Source organism: Capricornis sumatraensis, chromosome 15 (assembly GCF_032405125.1).
Source record: "Capricornis sumatraensis isolate serow.1 chromosome 15, serow.2, whole genome shotgun sequence".
NCBI classification, from domain to species: Eukaryota; Metazoa; Chordata; class Mammalia; order Artiodactyla; family Bovidae; genus Capricornis; species Capricornis sumatraensis.
Window position 1 is genome coordinate 65,357,479 of NC_091083.1, and position 26,680 is coordinate 65,384,158.

Here is a 26,680-nt window from a genome sequence, read left to right on the forward strand (position 1 = left end):
GCCTCTGGCTTTATGAAGTCCCTCCCCTGAAGACTTCCTGTGCCCTTTCCAACTGGACCAGGCTGCCCCCATCTAGGACAGCATCACCTTGTCCCCAAGGACTGGGCCTCCTATCACCTGCCTGGGGCCAGAGGTTGACAGTGGTCGTTTACCCATCATTCACCCAGCTCCGTGGGAGGACCATGGTGTTTTTCCATGGATACTCACAGTAGACACTGGCTTTAGCACTTCTGTCAGCTCTTAAGTAAATACCAGAACAGGTGGGACCCAGCTATGGCAAAGATTACACACAGAAACTATGAGTGACTGGTTTAGGGAACAGAAACAAAAAAAATTTACATCTGCCTTTCTAATAGTATACTGAGATGACACGCTATCAGAATTTATAGAATTTTCTTACAATGTTTTCAAAGTATCCCAGAGTCTCTCCTTTATGGGATTTAAGATATTTTATAACTTTTTTCAATGTTCAAAATCATAGTAATATATATAATATATAATATAATACATATAATGTAATATATGATAATATATTACATATAATATATAAAAATATATACATTATATATATATAATGTAAAGTTTATCATCTTAACCTTTTCAAAGTATATAGTTCACTGGTATTAAATATATTTATAATATTGTTGCAACCATCACCAACATCCATCTTCATAGCTCTTTCCATGTAAAACTGAAGCTGCGTACCCATTTAACACTCACTCCCCATTATTCTCCCATACCTCAACTGCTGGCAACCCGTCTACTTTCTGCCTCTATGAATTTGACAGAATAAGTATCTCATATAAGTAGAATCATAGCATATTTGTCTTTTTGTGACTGGCTTATTTCATTTAGCATCATGTCCTGCAGGTCCATCCATGTTGCGGTATATTGCAGAACTCTTTTCTTTTTAAAGACTGAATGGTATTCCATTGTATGTATAGAACACATCTGGTTTATTATTCATCTGTTGATGAAAACTTTTGTTGCTTCCTGCTGTTACGAATAATGCTGCTATGAATATGGGTGTGCAGATACCTCTTTGAGACCCTGCTTTTAATTCTTTTTGGTAAATATCTGGAGTGGGATTGTTCAGTCAAATGGTGTTTCTATTTTAAATCTTTTTTTTGGCAAAATGCCTTACTGTTTACCACAGTGGCTCTACATAAATTCCCACTAGCAGTACACGAGTTCCAATTTCTCTATATCCTCATCTGCAGTTTTATTTTTTGTAATAGCCTAATGGGTGTGAAGTAGTATATCTCATTATAGATTTTTTAAAAGTCTTTTTAAAAAAATGTTTATTTTGGCTGCATTGGGTCTTAGCTATGGCACACGGGATCTTCCCTTGTGGCGCCCAGGCTTCTCTCTAGTTGTGCCACTCAGGCTCCAGAGTGCGTGGGCTCTGTATGTTGAGGAATGTGGGCTTAGTTGCCCTACTTTAGTTCCCTGACCAAGGGTTGAACCCATGTCCCCTGCATTGGCAGGTGGATTCTTAACCACTGGACCACAGAGGAAATCCCTCATTGTAGTTTTGATTTGCATTTCCCTAATCATGAGTGATGTTGAATGAGTTGTCAATGTACTTATTGACCATTCGTATATCTTTTTCAGAGAAATATCTGTTCAAATGCTTTGACCATTTTTGAATTGAGTTTTTTTTTGTGTGTGTGTGTGTGGTTGAATTTTAGGAGTTCTCCACATATTCTGAATGTTAATCTCTTATCAGATATATGATTTGCAAATACTTTCTCCCATCCTGTGGGTTGCCTTTTTTACTTTGTTGATATTGTCTTTCAATGCACATGATGGACTAGAAATGTCCACACCTGGAAAAACAGAGGTCCAGAGAGGATGTGTGTTTTGTCTTACGTCACACTGAATCATCTGTGTGATGCTGAAACACTCTGTCATGGTCACAGGAAGGATTTATCATCTCCCACCTCATCTGATACAACAGCCATGATCCTGTCTCTATTGTACAGATGGGGAAACTGAAAGGGCTGGGTCTTGCCCAGCACACTTGGGTCAGTGGCAGAGCTTGACTTGAAACCAGAAGATGAGTCACATATGGGTGTCAGACAGCTTGGGGTTGAATCCTGGTGCTGCCATTTGCTAACTGTGACTTCTGGCAAGTCAGCTTTTCTGCCTGGAGACTTCATTGTCCCCATCTGTGAAATGGGCCTCATGAGGCTATTGTGAGGGTGCCTGGGTACCCAGGACAGGATTGATAATTGCTACACTGAATTTCAGACATCAAGTCCTAGGCCACTCTCACTTCTGGGGGCCAAAAGACACTTGGAATTGGGCGTGAAGAATAAACTTTAATCTCTCTTGGGGTGGGGGCTCTGGTTAGGCTGCTCTCTGGGTAGAGTCACAGAGCCATGCACACGTACTCGGTACAGGCAGGTGAAGCGCGGGTTCCCCCAGTTGCTGGATATCTTCACCTTGACGGCCCCAAACGTCCTGGGAGGCTGGTTCTGAATGAGAGCCACAGGCAGGGGCCATCTCACTCATAGTCCCTGATCTGGCCTGTCCAGAGGAATGTTTGGGAGTGGAAGGAAACCCTCCAATTCCTTAGGTGGGGAAACTGAGGCTCAGAGAGGGGAATGTCCCAAAACCACATGGCAAGTCACTCAGGGGCTGGGATGCAAGGGGCTGAGGCTGGAAGATAGCTCGACGGTGATGGGGAATGGATCCCAGCCTTGGGGCCCTGGCACGTGGGTGCTCTGGCACCCTGGGCAAACCACACCCTCTCTGGGCTTCAGTTTCCGGTCTATAAGAGAAAGAGGGGTAATGTCTGCTTCCCAGGGTTGCCGTGAGCACTGAAGTGAGATCTTGGCACCAGATGGCTTACCAGCCCTGGGCGTACAGTAGGTGCTATGTAAATGAGGCCCCCTCCCCTTCCTCCCCATAGCCCAGAGGGGATGGAGCCCAGTGGCCTGTGAGATCTCACTGGATGGTCTCAACCTCCCAGGAAATTACACCAGGGGAAACTGAGGCCCAGAGAGGAAGAGAATGGTCTGTGAGCACACAGAACTTGTGGTTGGGTCAGGATGTGGGCCAGGGTCGGTCTGATTTCCAAGCCTGGGCGTTTTCTCGAGTCTCAGGGCCATTCCAGCAGCCAGCTTCTGGCCATGCTTCTGTCTCCAACTCCCTCCCCTTCAGGCCTCAGCTTCCCCACCTGTAGCTGGACCAGGTGTTGACCTCGGGGTCTCCCACTATGGAGACGTTAAGTTCAAAGCCAGTGACCCTGGCCTGACTTGCCCTCCAGCTCAACACCTGCTGTCCCTGGAGGAACCACAGTGGGAGGGCTTCTCGGTGGGTCAGGGAAATGGAGGTAGATGAGCCTCCTCAGGGTTCCACTCTAGGCCCTAGGCAGTGGCTCCATCACTCTGGGCCTCAGTTTCCTCATCTGTCAAGTCAGTTAGTGACAACTGTGCACCACCTCGGGCTGCTGGGGCATGAAGTGGGGTCCCCTGCAGAGCCCTGCACGCAGTCTGTGTTCAGTAGCTGCCCAGCATGGGCAGGGTTTCTCAGGTACCTGGAGCTGGAACGTCTGAATGATATGTTCTGGCTGAAACTGAAACGCCCCCAGGAATACCTCCTCCTTGGGAGAGCCTTCCATGCCCTGGAGAATCAGAACCAAGAATTAAGCATCAGGTACAGGCAGGGACTCCAGAAGGCGCTGCCTTCGCCAGTCGAGACTCGCACACCTCCCAGGATGGGGAGCTGTCTACCTCTTTGGGCACTGTTCCATCACAGCACATGTAAAGGATAGGAGAGAATTGGACTGGAAGCCAGAAGGTTAAGGGTCCACTTCTAACACTGCCGTTGACTCTAGGGTTTGATGTACCCCTGTCCTTTCTCTGAAGCTGTTTCGTTTTCAGTAAAATGGGGGTCAGTTATCTTTGAAGACTCAATTGGCTCTGACAAACTTGGGTTGTAATAGAGTACTGCTGCTGCTGCTAAGTCACTTCAGTCATGTCCGACTCTGTGCGACCCCATAGACGGCAGCCCACCAGGCTCCCCCATCCCTGGGATTCTCCAGGCAAGAACACCAGAGTGGGTTGCCATTTCCTTCTCCAATGCATGAAAGTGAAAAGTAACAGTGAAGTCGCTCAGTCACGACCTCATGGACTGCAGCCCAATTTACCCCTAATCCCAGAAGGCTGTGATCTGACCCTGACCCTGACTATCCCCAGCCTTGGCATCCAGTCCCTCTAGGCTTCGTAGACTGTGTGGTTTATCATAGTGCCGCGAAAGCGGCCATCACAAGCCGTCCCCTCAGCTAGGCGTTGCTGCCGGCTGGGGCATGCTCACGTAGAGGACGAGGTCCTTGGGGGCGCTGTCCAGGCTGCCCGACAGTGAGATGGTCTTCGGGATGTGCTGCAGGGTCAGGCTGGACAGGTAGACCTTCTGGGCCAGTCGGATGGCCACCTGGCCGCGGTCACCCGAGAAGGCCCAGCAGTTGCCAGGTGTCACGCTGGGCTGGAAGCGGCAGACGCAGTGAAGGTGGATGGCTAAAGAGCAGATTCCTTATCCCAGCCTGGCTTCCCTAGACCTTCTCGGCCTTCCTGGACAAGCCCAGTCCTTCCCGTCTACAAAGCTCGGCTCGAATACCACCAACTCCAGGAAGCCTCCCTGACAGCAGGCAGCAAGGATGACCCCTCCCCTCAGCCCAGCGCAGTGAGGGTTCCCTGACCTGCAAGACTTGAGGGTTGGGGGAGGGGCCTCTTCCAGTGCCAAAGCAGGCTGTCCCTGCCGCTGGGCCTGTCCCAACTCCTGCCCAGCACCCCAACTTCTCCCCAGACTACCACCCCCCACCCCATCAGTTGTGCCTTTTTCTGCCTCGGCTCCTCCCTCTCTCTTGTTCCGACTCTGCCCCAGGCCCCCGCCCTCTGCACTCTCACCCCAACCTCTGCCTCCAGCTCCTGCCCCCAGGCCCCTGGCCACACCCCTGCCACTCTCCCCCTGTCCTGCCATTCCTCCTGCCTCGAGGATCACGTCTGGGGGCTGTGCATAGTTCCACAGCCGGATCCAGTTCCAGTAGGAGCAGGCCTTGTCGTGGTTGTATGTGGCTGACGTCTGCTCAAAGTCGATGGAGGCCCCTGTGTGGGAGGTGATGGCAGCGGAGGGGTCGGTGGGGGGCAATAGGGGGAGGGGGGAGGGTCTCAGCTGAGCAGCCCTGGCATCTGCCTGGTGGAGAGAGTCTCACTAGGTGCCAGGGGAACACCAGAAGAGTCACTGGTCCTCTCTGGACCTCAGCGTTGTCCTCTGGGATATGGGAGTAACAAAAGTAATAATAATAGTAGTAATGAAAGCATCCATTTCATGGGGTTGTTGTGAGGTTGAAAGGAGTTAATACAGTAAACTTTTTCCAGCAGTGCCTGGTGCAATGCAGGCGCTCGCTCACTTAAATCAGCTTAGTTATTATAACCCAGTTAGTATCACCGTGGCCCTTATTATAGGCGTTTCTCAGAGGAAGAGACTCCAGGTCTGAGAGCTTAGACCAAAGCCCTCTGACACCGCATCTCCTTGCTCCTAGGGGTGCCGGGGGGAGCTGGTGCTGTCTACACCAGGCAGCCCGCCCTGCCCGCCCACCTCGCCCCCTCCCATGCAGCCCCTCACAGGGGCACCTTTCATATCAGTTCCTGTGGTTTGATATGAAAAACACTTTACCCTCCTTATCAGACCTCAACCCAGCGTGCTCCTCCCTACCCCTCTATTGCAGCCACTGCTTAATTTTTCAAAGGCGTGATTCCTAACTGTAATTAGGCCTGTGGCCAGTCTCCCCTGCACAGACAGGGACAACTCTGTGGACCCCTACATTTGGAGGGGGATGGGTGGATGATGGCCTCCCCTTCCCACCTCAGCCTCTGTGGGAGAAAATGGAAAACTGTAACAAGAACACCAGCTGAGTGGCTGAGGTTAGCAGGATATGCCCCCGGCCAGAGCTGAAATCCATCCTCTGAAGAGTTTCTCAGGAAACTTGGGCTGGGCTGGTTGGTGAGGCAAGGTGGTGGGGAGTCACTCACCTATCGACTTCAGGGCAAAGTCCGGCTTCTCAATGTAATCTCCTTGGATCATCTTTATTATTTTCTGGGTCATTTTTTGCTGCGAAGGCAGAAAACCCAAGCTGTGCACTGGTGGATTCTTACAGATCACAGTCCACAGCTGTGTTCACACCAGGTGACGAGTGGCCTCAGGACACCTTTTTGTCCCTGCCTGCTGGCCCCTGCCTGGTCCACACACGAGGCTGTCACATGCTGTGCTGTGAGGAGGTCCAGAGCCGCCCCCGTCCCATCCATGGGGTTTCCTCGGTGCTTTCACACCCTCTGGGATGCACTGTCATACACGCAGGACCAGGAGTCTCAGTCAAGTCCAGGGCAGGGGGCCTGGAGTCAGACAGACCTTTCCTGCTAATGGTCCCTAGGCTAGTTATTGCCCCCGTGCACCCCCCTGCCCCGAGTCTTGATTTTCTTGTCTATGAAGTGAACGTGTTAGTCACTCAGTCCTGTCTGACTCTTTGTGCCGCCATATAGCCCAGCCAGGCCCCTCTGTCCTTGGGATTTCCCAGGCAAGAATAGTGGAGTGAGTTGCCATTCCCTCTTCCAGGGGATCTTCCTGACCCAGGGATTGAACCCCAGTCTCCTGCACTGTAGGCAGATTCTTCACTGTGTGAGCCACCAGAGAAGCTGGAACAATAATCACATCCACCTCCTACTCTTGTGAGGATTAGAGCTAAGACTCATAAAGCTGCGACTATATGTCAGGACTGTCTTCAGTATGTTCATATTTATCCCCTCTCAGCAACCCTAGGAGGTATGTACTATTATTGCCCCCATTTTAAAGAGGAGAATATTGAGGCACAAAAAGGTAACTTGTCCAAGGTCACATAGCTAGTGAGAGGCAAACCCGGAAACTCTGGTTCCAGAGTTCAGGTTCTTAACCTCTACATTGCCAGATAAAGATCGCAAAGCATTGAGCACAGTTGGTGCTCAATAAATCACTGGCCATTATTTGATTAGACTTTTCACAAGAGTGTTGCTCAGTCGCTAAGTTGTATCTGACTCTTTGTAACCACATGAACTGCAGCATGCCAGGCTCCTCTGTCCTTCACTATCTCCTGGGGTTTGCTCAGATTCTTGTCCATTGAGTTGGTGATGCTACCTAACCATCTCCTTCTCTGCTACCCCCATTCTCCGTTTGCCTTCAATCTTTCCCAGCATCAGGGTCTTTTCCATGAGTTGGCTCTTTGCATCAGGTGGCCAAAGTATTGGAGTTCCAGCTTCAGCATCAATCCTTCCAATGAATATTCAGGTTTGATTTCCTTTAGGATTGACTGGTTGGATCTCCTTGCAGTCTAAGGGACTCTCAAGAGTTCTCCAATATCACAATTCGAAAGCATCAGTTCGTCAGAGCTTATCTTTCTTTATGGTCCAACTCTCATATCCGTACATGACTGCTGGAAAAACCATAGCTTTGACTAGATGGACTTCTGTTAGCAAAGTGATGGCTCTGCTTTTTAATACGTTGTCTTGGTTTGTCATGGCCTTTCCTGGTGGCTCAGACGGTAAAGGATCTGCCTGCAATGCGGGAGATGGGTTTGATCCCTGGGTTGGAAACATTCCCTGGAGAAGGGCTTGGCAACCCACTCCAGTATTCTTGCCTGGAAAATCCCCATGGACAGAGGAACCTGGCGGGCTATTGTTCATGGGGTCACAAAGAACAGGACACGACTGAGCAACTAACACTTACGCTTTTGTTTTCAGGCTTGTCACAGCTTTCCTGCCAAGGAGCAAGTTGCAGTCACTGCTTGCAGTGATTTTGGAGCCCAAGAAAACAAAAGCTGTCCCTGCTTCCACTTTTTCCCCTTCTATTTCCCATAAGGTGATAGGACCAGATGCTGTGATCTTAGTTTTTTGAATGCTGAGTTTCAAGCCAGTTCTTTCACTCTTCTCTTTCACTCTCTTCAAATTCTCTTTAGTTCGTCTTCACTTTCTGCCATTACAGCGGTATCATCTGCATTTCTGAGGCTGCTGATATTTCTGCCGGCAATCTTGATTCAGCTTGGGATTCATCTAGCCTGGCATTGCACATGATATACTCTGCATATAAGTTAAATAAGCAGGGTGACAATATACAGCCTTGTTATACTCCTTTCCCAATTTTTAACCCGTCAGTTGTTTCATGTCCAGTTCTAACTGTTGCTTCTTGATCTCTGTAGAGGTTTCTCGGGAAACAAGAAAGGTGGTCTTGTATTCCCATCTCTTTAGTAATTTTCCACAGTTTGTGATCCACATAGTCAAAGGCTTTAGCATAGTCAATGAAGCAGAAATAGATATTTTTCTGGAATTCCCTTGCTTTCTCTATGACCTAATGAACGTTGGTAATTTGATCTCGGTTCCTGTGCCTTCATGGAGTTCAGTTCAGTTCAGTCACTCAGTCGTGTCCAAATCTTTGTGACCCCATGGACTGCACACGCCAGCCTTCCTTGTACATCACCAACTCCTGGACCTTACTCAAACTCATGTCCATCGAGTCAGTGATGCCATCCAACCATCTGATCCTCTGCCGTCCCCTTCTCCTCCCGCCTTCAATCTTTCCCAGCATCAGGGTCTTTGCCAACGAATCAGTTCTTTGCATCAGGTGGCCAAAGTATTGGAGTTTCAGCTTCAGCATCAGTCCTCCCAATGAATATTCAGGACTGATTTCCTTTAGGATTGACTGGTTGGTTTTCCTTGTAGTCCAGGGGACTCTCGAGAGTCTTCTCCAGCATCACAATTTGAAAATATTGATTCTTTGGTGCTAAGCCTTCCTTATGGTCCAACTCTCACATTCATACCTGACCACTGGAAAAACCATAGCTTTGACTAGATGGACCTTTGTTGGCAAAGTAATGTCTCTGCTTTTTAATATGTTGTCTAGGTTGGTCATAACATTTCTTCCAAGGAGCAAACGTCTTTTAATTTCATGACTGTAGTCACCATTTGCAGTGATTTTGGAGCCCAAGAAAATAGTTTCAGAGAGTAGCAGATTGTATTTTCTTAAATGACTGCAGATAGGTCTCCCGTTCCTTGCTCTTCCTGCAGTGTGACTTTGACACCCTTCTCATGGACACATGGGACTTCAGTTCCCTCCCTGTCCATCTAGGTGAGCCTGTGACTGATGGGAGTGATGCTGTATGACCCGTGGGCTCAGTCCTAAAAGGTGAGCCATCTGCTTTCGGGGAGATGTTCACTTTCTGAAGCCAGTTGCCGTGTTGTAAGGAAGGCCATGCCATACAAAGGGACCACCTATGGGCACTTTAGTCAACAGCCCTCAGTTCCCAGCTGACAGCCAGCATCAACCTCCACACACGTGAATAAAGATTCCACTAGATGATTCCAGATCCAGATACTGGGTCACCTCCAGCCTTCATGTCTTCCCAGCTGAGGCCCTTGACATCGTGAAGCAGTGACAAACCATCTCCACTGCATCCTGTCTGAATTCTTGATTCACAGAATCTCTGGACATAATAAAATGGTTGTTCTGCACTACTAAGTTTCAGGATGGTAGCTGGGTAACTAGCATAGTGGATAGAGTGCTACAGGGCAGTAATTATACTCTATTTGTTGATGTGGAAACTGAGACTCAGAGAGGTAAGAACTGAGCTCCTAAAGCTAAGAAAAGACATTGCTCATAAAAAGATAAAGATATTGTATTCATAAAATAAGAACAGAATTATTGGAAAAGGAGTACCTAGAGAACAAAGAAAATTGTTAAGAACTCAGAGTGTGTTAGCAGAAATGAAAAATTCAGTATAAGTTTTGGTAGATAAAAGGTGAGAGTGTTTTTTCAACTGTAGAACAAAGAGATAAAGAGAAAAGTGGGAAGAAAAGAAAAAAAGAAAAATGCAGATGATTAGGAGTTTGACATTCACATAATAGGAGTTTCAAAAATGAGAATAGAGCAGCCAGGGCCAGGGATAAATAATCAATTTAATCACAATGAAAGAACATTACTTTCTCTCTCTCTTTTTTAACAATTGAAGTATAGTTGATTTATATTGTTAGTTTCTGATATACAGCAAAATGACTCAGGTATACAAACGTATATATGTATATTGCAAATTATTTTCCATTATAGGTTATTATAAGATATTGAATATAGTTCCCTATGCTATACAGTAGGATCTTATTGTTTATCTATTTATATATAATGTCTTCTGTGTGCTCAGTTGTGTCCGACTCTTTGCAACCCCTGGACTGTAGCCCGCCAGGCTCCTCTGTCCATGAGATTTCCCAGGCAAGAACACTGGAGTGGGTTGCCATTTCCTCCTCCAGGGCATCTTCCCAAGCCAGGGGTCGAATCCACATCCCTTGAGTCTCCTGCATGGGCAGTCACATTCTCAACCACTGCGCTACCTGGGAAGTTCCCTATTTGCATATAGTGGTGTGTAATGTTAATCCCAAACTCCTAATTTGTCCCTCTCTCCTTTTCCTCTTTGGTACCCGTAAGTTTATTCTCTATGTCTGTGAGTCTGTTTCTGTTTTGCAAATATTGATAAGTCCATTTGTATCATATTTTAAATTCTACATATAAGTGATATCATATGATATTTGTCTTTCTTAAAGAACATTTCTTAAATGTGTTCTTAAAGAACACGTTTCCACATTGAAAGGGTTTCCACACTGAAAGCCAAGTGTGGCTACCTCGTAGGTACATTATTATGACATTTTAGATGTAAGGTAAGATGGTATAGGGCTTCTAGGTTAGATGTAGTAAGTTACAGAGAACCAATGGTCCCACTAAAAACTAGAAAAAGCCAGATGGTTTGCTAAACCATGTTTTAATACCATCATTGAGCTATGAAAGAAACAGAACCAGATGGACAAAAATTCTAGACAGGGGACAGCCACTCTGAAATATGCTGACATTCTTAATCTCTGGGGCATTTGATGATCCTGTGCATGGGTTGAGGATCTGGGGGCAGGGGCTGCTCCTGACAAAAGAGGAAGCAGCAGAGTTGTTAGCATTTACATAGTGCAGGTAGGACAGAATCGGAGACTTAAGGAGCCTTGACCACGGCTTACTTCCCTCATTAGACGTTAACTGAAAGCCAAGACTATGTAAGAAACTAAAGGGCTGCTCTGAAAGCTTCTGAAAAGCAGAATAAAAGTTCCCAGTCTCAGAGCGCTTAATAAACAAAGTCCCTCTGAGGAAGGAGACGCCAAAACAAAGCAAGCAAGAGATTAAAGACTTAGCACAGTGATTCTCCTTATTATATGTCAGAATCACTGAAGGACTTGTTGAAACACAGAAAAGTTGGTTCCCATCCTTAGAATATGTGATTCAGTTGGTCTGGGTGGGGCCCATTAATTTGAATTTCTAACATTTTTCCAGGTAATGCTGATGCTGCTGAAATGGGGGCCACACTTTGAGAACTGCTGTACTAGAGGAAATGCTGAGTCAGTACTGAGTAGCTACATCTGCTCTTCACTTGAGGGCACTAAACCAATTACAATTACAATGAGAATCCAAGCTTGCCCTGGCAGAGAAGGCTGCCAATGGGGTCAGAGATTTTGTATCCAAAATTGGAAATTCAAAGTCCAGAAATAAATCCAGATGCCCACAGTCAATTAATCTTTGACAGAGGAGGCGGGGATATACAATAGAGAAAAGAGGTCTCTTCAGCAAGTGATTTTGGAAAAGCTGGAAGCCTCATTAAATCAATGAAATTAGAACACACTTTCATACCACATAAAAATAAAGTCAAGATGGTTTAGACTTAAATATAAGACATGACACCATAAAACTCTTAGGGGAGAACATAGGTAAAACATTCCTTAATGTAAATCATACCAATCATTTTCTTAGATCAGTCTCCCAAGGCAATAGAAATAAAAGCGGAACCCCCCCCCCCACAAAACCCAAAAGAAAATCCCCTCAAAGCAAATAGAACCTAATCAAATTTATGAGCTTCTGTACATCAAAAGAAACCACATACAAAATGAAAAAACAACCTACAGGTTGGGAGAAAATATTTGTAAATAATATGACCAACAAGGGCTTACTTTCCAAAATATACAAACAGCACATACAACCCAACAACAAAAAACAACCCAATTGGAAAATGAGCAGAAGGCTTAAAGAGGCATTTCTCCAAAGAAGACAGACCCACAGATGACCAACAGACACATGAAATTATGCTCAGCATCTCTAATTATTAGAGAAATGCAAATCAAAACTACAATGAGGTACCACCTGACACCAATCAGAATGACCATCATTAAAAAGTCTATAAACAAATGCTGGAGAAGGTGTAAAGAAAAGGGGATCTTCTTACATATTCATGGGAATGTAAACTGGTGCAACCTTTACGGAAAAGAAGTTCCTCAAAAAACTAAAAATAGAGTTGCCATAGGATCCTACAATCCCAATCCTGGGCATATATCTGGCAAAACTATAATTCTAAAAGAAACATGCACTCCAACATTCATTGAAGCACTATTTATAATAGCCAAGACATGGAATCAACCTAAATGTCCATTGGCAGATAAATGGATAAATATATGTGGTAAGTATATACAATGGAATACTACTCAGCCATAAAAAGGATGAAACTATGCCATTTGCAGCAACATGGATGGACCTAGAGATTATCATACTAAGTGAAGTCAGAAACACAAATACTATATAATATCATTTATATGTTGAATCTAAAGTTTGACACAAATGAAGTTATCTACAAAACAGAAGCAGACTCACAGACATAAAGAACAGACTTGTGGTTGCTAAGCAGGTGGGGGAGTTGGGGAGGGAGTTTGGGGTTAGTGAATGCAAACCATTATACATAAAATGGATAAACAGTAAGTTCCTACTGTATAGCTCAGGAAACTATATTCAATATTTTCTGACAAACATATTGGGAAAGTTTGAAAAGAGTGTATATATGTGTAACTGAATCACTTTCCTGTAGAGTAGAAATTAACACAACATTGTCCATCAACTATACCTCAATAAAAAATTGAAAACTCAAGAGGCCTCAAACATATGTTCAGTCTTTCCCATCAAGACATTTATCGATTTTTGAAACTGCATGGGCAGGAGGCTAGAGGGCTAAGCCAAAAACCTTTGAATAAATCCTAGAAAAATTACAACCTAGGTCTGAACCAGTTCAATGCATGTTTGCATAGAAGTGATCAGTATACTTCACCTTCCTTACAAAGAAAAGGGAGAACTCTACCTAGTTGAAATTGTAATTATCTGGAACATCTAGTTTTTTTGTAAAAAATTGCCCAGAAAACACTAAAAAATTACCAGATATGAAAAGTCAAAAGCATAAGATTGATATGCCAAGAAAAAATAGGCAATAGGAGATCATAGATGATCCAGGTATTAGATTTAGCAGACAAGGATTTAAAAATAACTGTGACCAATATGTTAAATAAAATAAAGGAAAAGATGGACAATATAGATGAAATGTTGGAGAATTCCACCATAGAATTAAAATCTATGAAAGATAATCAAATGTATATTCTAGAACTAGACAATGCAATATATGAAATTAAGAACTTAATGGAAATGTTTAGCGGTAGATTGGATAGAGCAGACTCTAGGATAATTAGTGAACCTGAAGAAATATGAAGAGAAAGCGTCAAAATTAAGCACATAGAGAAAAAGAATGAAAAAACAAGCAAACAAGGAAAAAATATGAGAATAATATGGAAAACACTCCAGATATTAGGATAGTTATAATTGGTGTCTCAGGAGAGGTGATAGATAATGGGTTAAAAACAGTGTTTTAAGGAATAATAGCTAATAATTTTCTGAAACTACTGAAAAAGATCAACTCGTAGAGTCAGTAAGTTCCAGAATCCCCCAGCAGGTTAAATATAGAACACTGGAGATAAAAAGAATATCCTACAAACTTAGGGATGGGAACAGACCACACTCAAAGGACAAATAATAACAGTGATATTAGACTTCTCTAAAGTAACAGTATAAACGAGAACACAATAGTGGAATTCTTTCAAAATCCTCGGGAAATTTTTCCTATCTATAATTCTATACCCAACCAAACTATCAACAAGTGCAAGGGTAGAATAAAGATGTTTTCAAACATACAATTTCTAAAAAAAAAATTAATATATACCTCTTATTTTACTCTTTCCCAGGAAGTTATTTGGGCATATGTTCCACTAAAACTTGGGCTATGAGGAGCTGGACATCAAACAGAGAAGTCAGTTTTGGGGCAGAATGGCTAGCCACTCACCTCATCAGACATAGCTTCCATCTCTTGGAGCTTGGTGATGAGCTGGTTCAAGTGACCTCGGAGGTCCTGGATTTCCCCAGTATGATGCCGCACCTTCTCTTGGTACATCCTTACGGGGAAGGAGTGAGAACAGAGAGCGACTGATTTGTGATGCTCCTACTATTACCCTCAGCTTCTACCTCTGCCAGTCAGCACAAAAAGAACTAGCTTCACATCTTCCCACTCTCATGGGCCCATCCCTGGACCTACCCCCCAAATTCTTATCTCTAAGAATTTAGAGCAATGAGCATTACTCATGCCCTTACTTCTGCTTGGACTATCTGACTATCCTTAAACCCAACTCATTCCTTCTGAATATTTGAGTATTTTTTTTCATTTAACGATGCTGCCATGGGTGTATCTTGGTTAAAATTTCTTCTCAGCTACCATTTGCTGGGGCTTTCCCAAGTGGCTCAGTGGTAAAGAATCCAGTTGCCAAGCAGGAGACATGAGTTCTTTCCCTGGATTGGGAAGATCCCCTGGAGAAGGAAATGGCAACTCACTCCAGTGTTCTTGCCTGGGAAATCCAATGGACAGAGGAGCCTGGCAGGTTATAGTCCATGAGGTTGCAAAGAGCCAGACAGGATTTATGACTAAACAATAATAACAACCAAAACCATCTGCTGAACACTAACTATGGGTCAGGAACTATTCACGACATCTTCTTTAATATCCATAATTACCAAGTTGGGTGTTATGTTTTATTTCATAAAGGAGAAGTGAAGTGTCTTGCATAAGTTTAGCCAGGTAGGAGGTATGGGAGCTGGGATTTAAGCCCAAGTTGTTCTGGCAGACCCCATATTCTTAGCCAGTAGATCTTGGCTATAGCTCTGGTTTTTAGGTAACAATAGGACTATTTAGCAGAATCTTCTTACCTCAGGCTCTGCAGTGGACTATCTATGCTGTCTTCCTGGTGGGATATTGAGGAAAGCAAGGGATTTCCTTCAGATGGCCTAATCTGGGCCCAGTAGAATTTCATCAATCCATCCTCCCACAATCATACATCCATCCATTCATGCACTTTCCTGTTTGTCCCACCTGCCATCCATTCAAAATCCAATTTACCCTCTTTTTATTCATTCATCTGCATACACTTCCATCAAACGTCCCACCCATCTACCATCCTATTCATCCCTCTTTCCCATCCATCTGCTCCTTCATTTATCCAGTCTTTCTTATCCATCCACCTTACCTTATCCATTGACCCTTTCATCAGTCTATGCATGCATGCATCCATCTACCCTCCTGTCTATCCACTGTCCCACTCAGCTATCCATTCATCTGTCTATCCATCCATCCAGTTACTCACCCTTATCCCATCTTCCCTCCCATCCATCCACTCTCTCATCTGTACCTTCTTCCCTTCATTTATCCATCTATCCCACTATCCATTTTCCCGCATCCTTACATCCATCCCTTCCATCCCGCCTCCAGTCACACCCCCATCTGGCCATCTAAATGTCCAGAATTGATCATGTTTGCCACTTGTACCAGGCGTTGAGGTGGACATTGCTGGAGCGAATCAGAGCTGACTCTGTCTTCAAGGACTCTCAATACAGTTGGGGAAGCAGTTATGATTACAGAAGATTGTGGAAGAAGAGAGGGGAATGTGACCACCTCTGCTTAGGTATTTCTGGAGGAGAGGGAAGCATATGATGGAGTTCATAAGGGGAGAAGGAGAGAGGGAAGGACAGGTTCATCGGATCGCTTCTCTCTAGGCCTTCTGAGACTCTGCTGTCAGACAGGGAGCTCTGGCCACTGATTTCTCTTCCTTCTTCTCCAGGAACCACAAAGTAAAGGTCTCATCTCATTTGAACAAAAGAACAAACTGCCTTGAGTAGAGAGAGAAATGTGGTCTTTGGCCACACCATCCCATTTTAGGTGGGGGTCTTGATGACGGAAAGATGGGTCACCTCGGGGAATCAGTGACAGGAGAGGATCCTGAGGAGGAGCTATGCATCTGGTCCTTGAAAGTCACATTTTGACAGGAAAGATGGTTCCAGGTGGGGAACAAGACAAAGGCAGAGATTTGTATCTGGAATGAGTCAGCAGCTGAGTAGGGTCCAGAGGTGGTAAGAGGGAGAGGAACTTATGAAGGTGACATTGACTGGTTGGGGTGACGCCAGTCAGGGGTGGAGCCTGAAGAGAGTACACACTCACCTGCCAGATGTCCATTTTGGATGGTAAGTGCACAGAAAACATCCAAAATCCTGTAGGGGTGGGGGAATGAGAATGAGCATTTAAGATGAAAGCTTAAGAGCTTACAACTTAGGCTTTGGAGTTAAGACTTCTAGATTCAAATCCAAGCCTTGCCACTTCCTAGCATTGTGCAGTTTTGGGAGAAGTTACTTAATCCCTCTATACATCAGTTTACTCCTCTGTAAAATGGGAATAACAGTAAAATCCACTCCATGATCCAATGATATCATATATGCAAATCAGCTCACATAAACCAAGTAATCTGTTTCCTCTTCCTCTCCAGTCTTAATCCTACTGGGGATAATTGGCAAAAAGAAGGAAAGGGGGTGGTCTCCTTTGCATTTTATGATTTCTATGCTGTCTGAAATCTCATTATTCAAGTCATTATTAAATACCTTTAAAATCTATTTGTTGTTTTAAAATAGAACAGAATGGAACTTCAAAGAAAAGCATGGAACTGCCTCAATCTGATAGAAGTTGTTTATGAGCCACAGCTAACATCATGCTTAATGGTGAAATACTGGAGGTTTTCTTCCTAAGGTCAGGAGTAGGACAAGGTGTCTGTTCTTAAAATTTCTTTTCTTTTTTTTTTGATCCTATGAAGCTTGCAGGATCTTAGTTCCCTGACCAGGGATTGAACCCAGGCCTTGGCAGCAAAAGCACCGAGTCCTAACCACTGGACCACCAAATAATTCCCTGCTCTTGCTATTTCTATTTAACATTATTCTGAGGATTTGAGCCAGGTCAATTAGTTAAGAAAAAGAAATAAAAGGCAGATGACATGATGTTGCATATAGAAATCTTAAAGTATCCAAGACTGGGTGTCTTGCCCAGTGTTAGCAGTAACACATGAGTTCAGCAAGGTTGCAGGATACAAGATCAGTACACAAAAATCAGTTGTGCAACTGATCTTTGACAACAAGTGCTTGAACTGTGGAGTCCACTTATATGCAGATATTTTTCAGTAGATAAACAGTTGGCTCTCCATGTTGGAGGGTTTCACATTCGTAGATTCAACCAACTGCTCATTGAAATTTCCACCCTCAGTTGGTCAAATCTGCAGATGCAAAACCTGCATGTAAGAGAGCTGATTGTATTCACTGTACTACATGATTTTATATAAGGGATTTGAACATCTTCAGACCTTGGTATATATAAGGACTCCTGGAGCCAGTCCCTCGAGGATATGGTATTTCTAAACACCACTGCTGCTAAGTCGCTTCAGTCGTGTCCGACTCTGTGTGACCCCATAGACAGCAGCCCACCAGGCTCCTCCGTCCCTGGGATTCTCCAGGCAAGAACACTGGAGTGGGTTGCCATTTCCTTCTCCAATGCATAAAAGTGAAAAGTGAAAGTGAAGTTGCTCAGTCGTGTCCGACTCTTTGTGATCCCATGGACTGGAGCCGACCAGGCTCCTCCGTCCATGGGATTTTCCAGGCAAGAGTACTGGAGTGGGATGCCATTGCCTTCTCCGATTTCTAAACACTGGCAATGAATAATGTGAATAAACTGTAATTAAGAAAATCCCATTTATAACAGAATCTCAAAGAATAAAATAGTTAGGAATAAGTTTAACAAAAGAATTGCCAAACTATAAAGAGGTATGGAGAAGGCAATGGCAACCCATTCCAGTACTCTTGCCTGGAAAATCCCATGGACAGAGAAGCCTGGTAGGCTACAGTCCATGGGGTCGCAAAGAGTTGGACACGCCTGAGCAACTTTGTTAGAGGTACAGAGTTACCCATCAGTAATGGAAAGACAACCCAGTGCTCAGGGACTGGGAGCTTAACACTGGCCAGGTGACAGCACTCCCCAGATGCATATGCAGAACAATGCAGTCTACATCAAAATCCCAACACTCGCTTCAGAAGAAATGAAAAAGTCGATCCTAAAATTCATATTGTAATGTAAGGGATCCATAATAACCAAAACAATCTTAAAAACAAACAAAAAAAAACAAAGTCGGAGGACTTGCACTTCTAGATTCCAAAACGTACTATAAAGCAACCAATCCAGGGATACTAGCAAACATAAAGACATATAGGTCAATGGAGTAGAACTGAAAGTACAGAAATACATCCTCTTATTTATGGTCAGTTGATTTTCATTAAAGGTGCCAGACAATGCAATGGAGGAAAGAATAGTCTTTTCAGTAAATGGTGCTGGAACAACTGTATACCTACATTCAAAAAATAAAGTTGGTCCCTTACCTCACACTATATACAAAAATTAACCAAAAAAACGAACCATAGACCTAAATGTAAGGGCTAATATTATAAAATTTTAGAATAAAACGCGGGAGTAAATCCTCATCACTTGGGTGAGGCAATAGTTTCTTAGCTATGACACCAAAAGCACATATCACAAAAGAAACGAGATAAATCAGACTTAATCAAAACATACAATTGGCCTTAATCAAAAGACTCCATCAAGAAGGATAACCCACACAATAAGAGAAAACATTTGCAAATCACATATCTGATAAGGGACTTTTGTATTCTAACTATATAAGGGATTTTTAGAACTCAGTAATAAAAAGTCCATTCTGAAGGAGATCAATGCTGGGATTTCTTTGGAAGGAATGATGCTAAAGCTGAAACACCAGTACTTTGGCCACCTCATGCGAAGAGTTGACTCATTGGAAAAGACTCTGATGCTGGGAGCGATTGGGGGCAAGAGGAGAAGGGGACGACAGAGGATGAGATGGCTGGATCGTATCACTGACTCGATGGATGTGAGTCTGAGTGAACTCCAGAACTTGGTGATGGACCGGGAGGCCTGGCGTGCTGCGACTCATGGGGTAGCAAAGAGTCGGACACGACTGAGCGACTGAACTGAACTGAACTGAACTGAATAAAAAGTCAAATAATCCAATTTAAAAATGGGCAAAAATCTGAATAGACCTTTATCCAAAGATGATATCCAAATGGCCAATAAGCACAAAAAAAGATACTTAATATCATTAGTCATTCAGTTCAGTTCAGTTCAGTCGCTCAGTCGTGTCCGACTCTTTGCGACCCCATGAAGTCATTAGGGAAATGAAATAAAAATTGCCATGAGATATCACTTTGGATGCCCTGCTGCTGCTGCTAAGTCACTTCAATCATGTCCAACTCTGTGTGACCCCATAGACGACAGCCCACCAGGCTCCTCCGTCCCTGGGATTCTACAGGCAAGAATACTGGAGTGGGTTGCCATTTCCTTCTCCAATGCATAAAAGTGAAAAGTGAAAGTGAATTTGCTCAGTCGTGTCTGACTCTTTGCGACCCCATGGACTGCAGCCCACCAGGCTCCTCCGTCCATGGGATTTTCCAGGCAAGAGTCCTGGAGTGGGGTGCCATTGCCTTCTCCTTGCATGCCCTAGGATGCCTAATAGAAAAGACAGACAGCAATGATTGGAAACCCCATGCGTTGCCAGTGGGAATGTAAAACGGTGCAGCCATTTGGAAGAGAAGTTTGGCAATTCCTCAGATAGTTATTCATAGAGTAATCAAATGACCCATCAATTCTATGCCTAGGTACAATATATACCCAATAAAACTGAAAACACATGTCCACACAAAAATACTACAGGAATGCTCACAGCAGCATTTTCAGTAATAGCCCCAAAGTAGAAATAACCCTGCTGCTGCTACTGCTGCTAAGTCGCTTCAGTCATGTCCGACTCTGTGCGACCCCATAGATGGCAGCCCACGAGGCTCCCCCATCCCTGGGATTCTCCAGGCAAGAATACTGGAGTGGGTTGCCATTTCCTTCTCCAATGCAGGAAAGTGAAAAGTGAAAGTGAAGTTTCTCAGTCGTGTCCGACTCTTCACGACCCCATGGACTGCAGCCTACCAGGCTCCGCCGTCCATGGGATTTTCCAGGCAAGAGTACTGGAGTGGGTTGCCACTGCCTTCTCCTAGAAATAACCCTAATATCCATCAACTGATGGAGGATAAACAAAATATGGCTTATCTACACAATGGATTTTCAGCCACAAAAGGTAACGAAATGCTTGTGTACACTACAATATGGATGAACTTTGAAAATACTGTGAGTGAAAGGAAACGAAAGGCAACATATTACATATTCTGTTTATATGAAATGTCCACATCAGGCAAACTCATAAAGTCAGAAAATAGATTAATTGTTGCCTAGGTGTAAGGGAAGGGAATATGGAGAATGACTGCCAGGGACTAGGAAGTTTCTTTCTCTGGCAGTGAAAATACTGGAATTTGATAGCAGTGATGGATGTACTACTTTGTGAATGCATTAAAAACTGCTGAATTATACACTTAAAATGGCATGATTTATGGTGTGTGAAGTACACCTTAATAAAGCTATTATTTTAAAAAGTCTTATCTGTTGGATTATGTTGTCCAGGAATTTCTAATTTCCTAGGAAATTCTCTTCCTTCCCTCTCCCTCAACCCCCACCTGTTGGTGTATTTAAGTAGAAGGAAGAGATTTCTTTGCTTGAGAGAGCAAAGCTGTAATGTGAGAGGTGGTGGTGTTGGCTGGAAGGAAGCCACAAAAACTGAGAGAGAAAGAGAGAGGGAGAAGGAGGGAGGGAGGGAGAGGGAAAAGAAGAAGAGGAAGAATAAGAATATTATATAATACAGTTTGGGGAGAACCTTACAGTTTTCAAAGTTTTTCTTAGCTTTCAAACATTTTCCCTGGACATCATTTTATCCTCACAGCAACACTCATTAGACAGATGAGGATACTGGCGCTCCCAGAGGGACAGTGTCGGGCACAGTGTCACATAGTTGGGGCCACAGCTCTTTCCCTCCCCAGGATGGACATGAGCCCAGGATTAGGTACCTCCACCCTGGACACGTACCAAAAGCACAGAGGATCAGAACTCCTGCTTTTTCTATCAGCTTGTGGATGAACAGCTTGTATCTGTAAGACAGAGAAGTGATGGCCAAGGTGAAGTAGGGCTTTGCACAGGCTGGACAGTCTCAGCCTAGCCCTTGCCCTGAAAGCACCCCGAGAAGCACATTTCCTATCTGGGCCATGACACTCTTTCCAAGATGCTGGCCATGTCCTGCGGCTCCACAGCATCTCCGAGGAAAGAAAGTTCTTAGCCCAGTATCCCTGGCCATCAGAGATCAACTCATAGTGTTCACCACATCCTCCTCACTCTCTTCCTCCATTTACATACTGTTAGCCCTTTTCCAGCTTCTTCCCCAGTAAATGCATCCTTCAGGGCTTAGTTTAAGGGTGCCCTCTGCCTACAAGCTCCAGACTCATCACCCCCAGCTTTGTTGCTGTTGTCACAGTCGCTAAGTTGTGTCTAACTCTTTGCGACCCCATGAACTGCAGCATGCCAGGCTTCTCTGTCCTTTACTACCTCCCTGAGTTTGCTCAACTCATGTTCATTGAGTCAGTGATGCCGTCCAACCATCTCATCCTCTGTCACTCCCTTCTCTTTTTGCCTTCAATCTTTCCCAGCATCAGGGTCTTTTCCAATGAGTCAGCACTTTGCATCAGGTGGCCAAAGTATTGGAGTTTCAGCTTCAGCATCAGTCCTTCCAATGACTGAAAGCATCAATTCTTTGATGCGCAGCCTTTTTCACGGTCCAACTCTCACATCCATAGGTGACTTTGACTGGATGGACCTTTGTTGGCAAAGTGACATCTCTGCTTTTTAATATACTGTCTAGGTTTGCCATAGCTATTCTTCCAAGGAGCAAGGGTCTTGTAATTTCGTGCCTGGAGTCACCATTGGCACTGATTTTGGAGACCAAGAAAATGAATTCTCTCACTGTTTCCACTGTTTCCCCATCTATTTGCCATGAAGTGATAGGACCAGATGCCATGATCTTTGGTTTTTGAATGTTGAGTTTGAAAGCCAGCTTTTTCACTCCCATTTTTCACCTTCATTAAGAGGCTCTTTAGTTCCTCTTCACTTTCTGCCGTTAAAGTGGTATCATCTGCACATCTGAGATTGTTGATATTTCTCCTAGCAATCTTGATCTCAGCTTGTGATTCATCCAGCCCGGCATTTCACATGGTGTACACTGCATAGAAGTTAAATAAGCAGGGTGACAATATACAGCCTTGATGTATTCCTTTCCCAATTTTGAACCTGTCTGTTGTTCCACGTCCAGTTCTAACTGTTGCTTTTTGTCGTGCATACAGGTTTCTCAGGAGGCAGGGAATGTGGTCTGGTATTCCCATCTCAATAAGAATATTCCACAGTTTGGTGTCTGTCTTTTCCACACATGGGAGCTCATGTGTGGTGGAGCCAAGGCTGGGCCCAGAGAAGGCATTATAGAGATGTTTCAGTCTTCCCTGGTGGTCCAGTAGCTAAGAATCCACCTCCCAATGCGAGGGACACAAGTTTGATCCCTGGTCCAGGAAGATTCCACACGCCGCGGGGCAACTAAGCCCTTGCACCACAACTACTGAAACCTGTGAGCCCTAAAACCCAAGCTCTGCAACAAAAGAAGCCAGTGCAATGAGAAGCTCATGAATCCCAACTAGAGAGTAGCCCTCTTTAGCCACAGTTACAGAAAGCCCGCACCCAGAGCAAAGACACAGAGCAGCCAGAAATAAATAAGAAATGCTTAGAATGTAAACTTTAAATGCACAAATGAGGTGGAAGCTCTGCAGGAATTCAGAGGCATTTTGCATGGGCAGGAAATGAAAAGGGAAAGAATGGAGCAGACATTTCAGGCAGGAAGAACAGCCTGTGCAAACCTATGCAGCTGGGAAGAGGTATAGTGGGTCCAGGGAGTGAGAATCCTAGCCATGCTGGCCCAGTGGCTCTATTGCAGAAAGCAGAAAAAGGGGAGCTGGGAAAGGAAGGGTGAGGCAAGATTTCAGGGGGCTACAGTCTGGGGTGCTGGAGTGATAGGGAGCCACAGTGGATTCTGGGGTGGGGCGTCTGATATAAACCAGATATGACATAGCTTATCTGAGGAGAGGTCCAAGCCAGTGATAGAGCTGCCGTGATCACCAGGACAGAGTTCCAGTCCCCATAACCCTCCCGCTCATGCCCCAGCTCACCTGCAAGTGTTGAACAGAACCTGGTGAGCCCGAGTCCTCAGGAAGCAGGCCAGGCAGGTGATCCAGGCTGTGGAGGAGACAGCCGAGCAGTGAGCAGCTGCGTCCTCCTTCTTATCCTATGACAACTCACAGGGCGAGACCCTGTTGCTGGGAGACCCTCTCAATTTGCTAGTTGAACTACTTATAGGTAAGCATCAGCTTGGACTGAGTACTAGAACTACAAACCCACCAGTGACTGGCAGGTACTAAATACTTAAAAGTGACTCAGGAGCAAGAAAAGTTTGAGATGTCCCTGCCAATGTCTATTCCCAGACACTGAAAGCTTCTCAGTAGAAGAGCGCTTGTCTGGTTCATTCCTGAGTGCCCACTATTGCGGTACATGAAGCTAGGCAAAAAGTATGGGCTCAGAATGGGTGCGTAGGTGGGAGCAGGCATGGATACGTGGAAGAATGTTTAAGAGAATGGCTTGGAAAAGAGGGGATTAGGAAGATGGATGAGAGGATGGGAGAATGCGAGGCGGGATGAAAGGGTGGATGGGTTGATGACTGGATGGATGTGAATGGTAACAAAAGTATGAGTGTATTGGTGGATGACTCAGTGAAGGGCTTGGATGGATGGATGAACTAATGGGGTGTATGGATATTCCAACAGATGGATAACAGACAGATGGTTGGATAAATGACTGAGTGGATGAATAGCGGAGGTGTGGCCGGAGGAACACAGAAGACTGATCTTTAGGGTGTGGTCAGAACCATGTCCTCAAAGTGAGGGTGGGTTGCATGGAACCATTCGCATGAGTTCAGGGGCCAGGCTAGTGGCAGAATGGGGGAGGGCTGGCAGTTAGCTGCTCCTCCAAACAGCAGATCTCCCTCCCAGTCCCTCTTTTCAACCGTCATTCCTCGCTGGAATGACGCCCCTGACGCCTCTGAAGGGGAGACCTCCAGAGCTCCACCTACAGCCCAGCTTGAGGCTGGGCCCTCTTCCCAGGCCCACGCTGATGGCCAAGGCAGCTCCTCAGTGTATACGTACACATGCATTCCAGCATGCACTGGGTCAGGCCCGGGGCATTGATGCGGACAGGCAACAGGAAGGCGTCACCTGCAGAGAGCACAGGGCTGTCATGTCACTGCCAGCCTCTGGGACAAGGTGCCTGCAGACACCGCAGGAGCATCCCTACCCCCTGCCCTGCCCCTTGCTGGGGGACCCTGGGTTGCCCACTTGACATCTCTGAGCTTCAGCTCCTCACTGCCCACAAAGACCCCAGGGCTCCCCTCTGCCCTCCCTTCTCACTTGCGTTTGACAAAGGCGCCTCTGTCATCCTGCAGATGTTCCGGCCTCGTTGGATGATTCTGGCAATGACAAGATTCACAATTATATTTTACAGTTTACAGGGAGCATGGTGTCCCCATGTTCCAGATGGAGAAACTGAATCGCTGCAAAGTTTGCTCAAGACCACAAGGCTGAGGATCAGGGATAGACCGAGGTGTGGCTGACCCTCAGTGCAGGCTCTTCAGAGGAAAGGACGCAGTTTGCTGTGGCAGTCACGGGCGGTTGTCATCCAAAAGCCACTCCTTCCTCTTACTGGCAGAAGACTGATTTTGGTTCCTTGTCTCCTTCTCCCCCGAATGATTTAGGTGGATCTAATTGGTTTCTGATTGTTGCTGTCTCAGTCCCCTTGCTGTTGGCTCAAGGATGGGAAAGTCTGCAGGGGTGAGCTGTAGGGTAGATAAAGGGGTCTGGGACTTGGGGAGAAGGTTTTCTCATTGCTAAACTGAGACCCACAAGAGGCAACACCCTCCTCTCTGTTTGGATATGGCCATGTTTCTGTGCAACCCCCGGGATGGTGGTAGCCACCTTGTGACCACGAGAGGAGGCCAAAAGGGAGAGCAAAAAAGATGGCAGGAACCGGAGGTGTGGCTGGCACTGCAGAACCTCAGAGTTAACATTCTCTGGAGCCATCCATACCTTGGGATCTTTTGGCATGTGAGATAAATTTTCTTTAATTAAAAAATTTTTTTTAAATTGAAGTATAGTTGTATAATATTTTATGTTACAGGTATATGATATAGTGATTAACTTTAAATGTATATTCCATTTATAGTTATTATAAAATATTAGCTATATTCCCTGCCATGTACATTTTTCTTTATTTCTAAGGTAACAGTCTCTAATAGCTCACTTGGTAAAGAATCCGCCTACAATGCAGGAGACACTGGTTTGATCCCTGGGTCGGGAAGATCCGCTAGAGAAGGGATAGGCTCCCCACTCCAATATTCTTGGGCTTCCCTTGTGGCTCAGCTGGTAAAGAATCCACCTGCAATGTGGGAGACCTGGGCTCGACCCCTGGGTTGGGAAGATCACCTGGAGAAGGGGAAGGCTGCCCACTCCAGTATTCTGGCCTGGAGAACCCCATGGGGTCGCAAAGAGTCAGACACGACTGAGCGACTTTCACATCATGTCCACGTCAATGGTCTCTAAACTTTTATACTCCTAACATTTTATATATATGTATTATATATATATTTCTCCAAGTGGACTGATATATTATTTACCCTTTCAAATGCATAGGCTTTATTTACACCTTCCTGAGGAATATAAATTAAAAAGAGGATGAGCTAAAGAAAATACATACAGAAGTTCTAATAGCATTCTCCTTACCCCAGTATGATTGTTCTGTATACCCTGCTCTAGGGATAGACAGCTGTTCTGGGGCCCAGAGGTAGGCACTGTTTTGAGCTGGAACTTCTACCACCTGCAAGCAGAGGCCTCCTACAGATACAGATGGCAGAGAGGCGTGCTTTCTTGTTTACTATCTGTCTCCCTCACGGGAGCTCCACCGGGCCAGGGAGCACGGCCATCTGGTGCAACACCATCGTCCCAGCACTCTGCCCAGTGCCTGGCACACAGCAGGGGCTCAGGGAACACGTGCTGAATGGACGACTGCTCCTCCACTCCCTGGCTGAAAGCCACTGTCCAGCCTCTCTGACTTCAGGTGCTGCGTCTGTAGGCACAGTTGCTAATGCCGGCTGGCTTCCAAGAAAGGGCTGAGGGGCGGTGTTTTATAGGGGCTGTGCAGAGGGGGAGGCTGCTCGTCTCACCTCCTGGGCCTGGCCTCCCTGGGTACGTGGGCCACATTTTCGGGTTGGTCACACGAGTTCCCGGGGTTCCTTGAGGACCAGGGCAT

General features: G+C 45.3%; 1 protein-coding gene across 1 annotated transcript; it reads right to left on the reverse strand.

Annotated features, from left to right (window-relative positions):
- Positions 1 to 2,324: 2,324 nt before the first annotated feature.
- Positions 2,325 to 26,680, reverse strand: SUN5 (Sad1 and UNC84 domain containing 5). Its single transcript, XM_068986657.1, has 13 exons — positions 26,595 to 26,680; positions 24,787 to 24,845; positions 24,526 to 24,594; positions 23,497 to 23,563; positions 21,323 to 21,384; positions 16,460 to 16,509; positions 15,175 to 15,209; positions 14,261 to 14,369; positions 6,039 to 6,117; positions 4,996 to 5,111; positions 4,324 to 4,491; positions 3,545 to 3,631; positions 2,325 to 2,480 (listed from the first exon to the last, which is right to left on the reverse strand). The coding sequence occupies exons 1-13, from the start codon at positions 26,678 to 26,680 to the stop codon at positions 2,325 to 2,327; spliced, it is 1,143 nt and encodes a 380-aa protein (XP_068842758.1).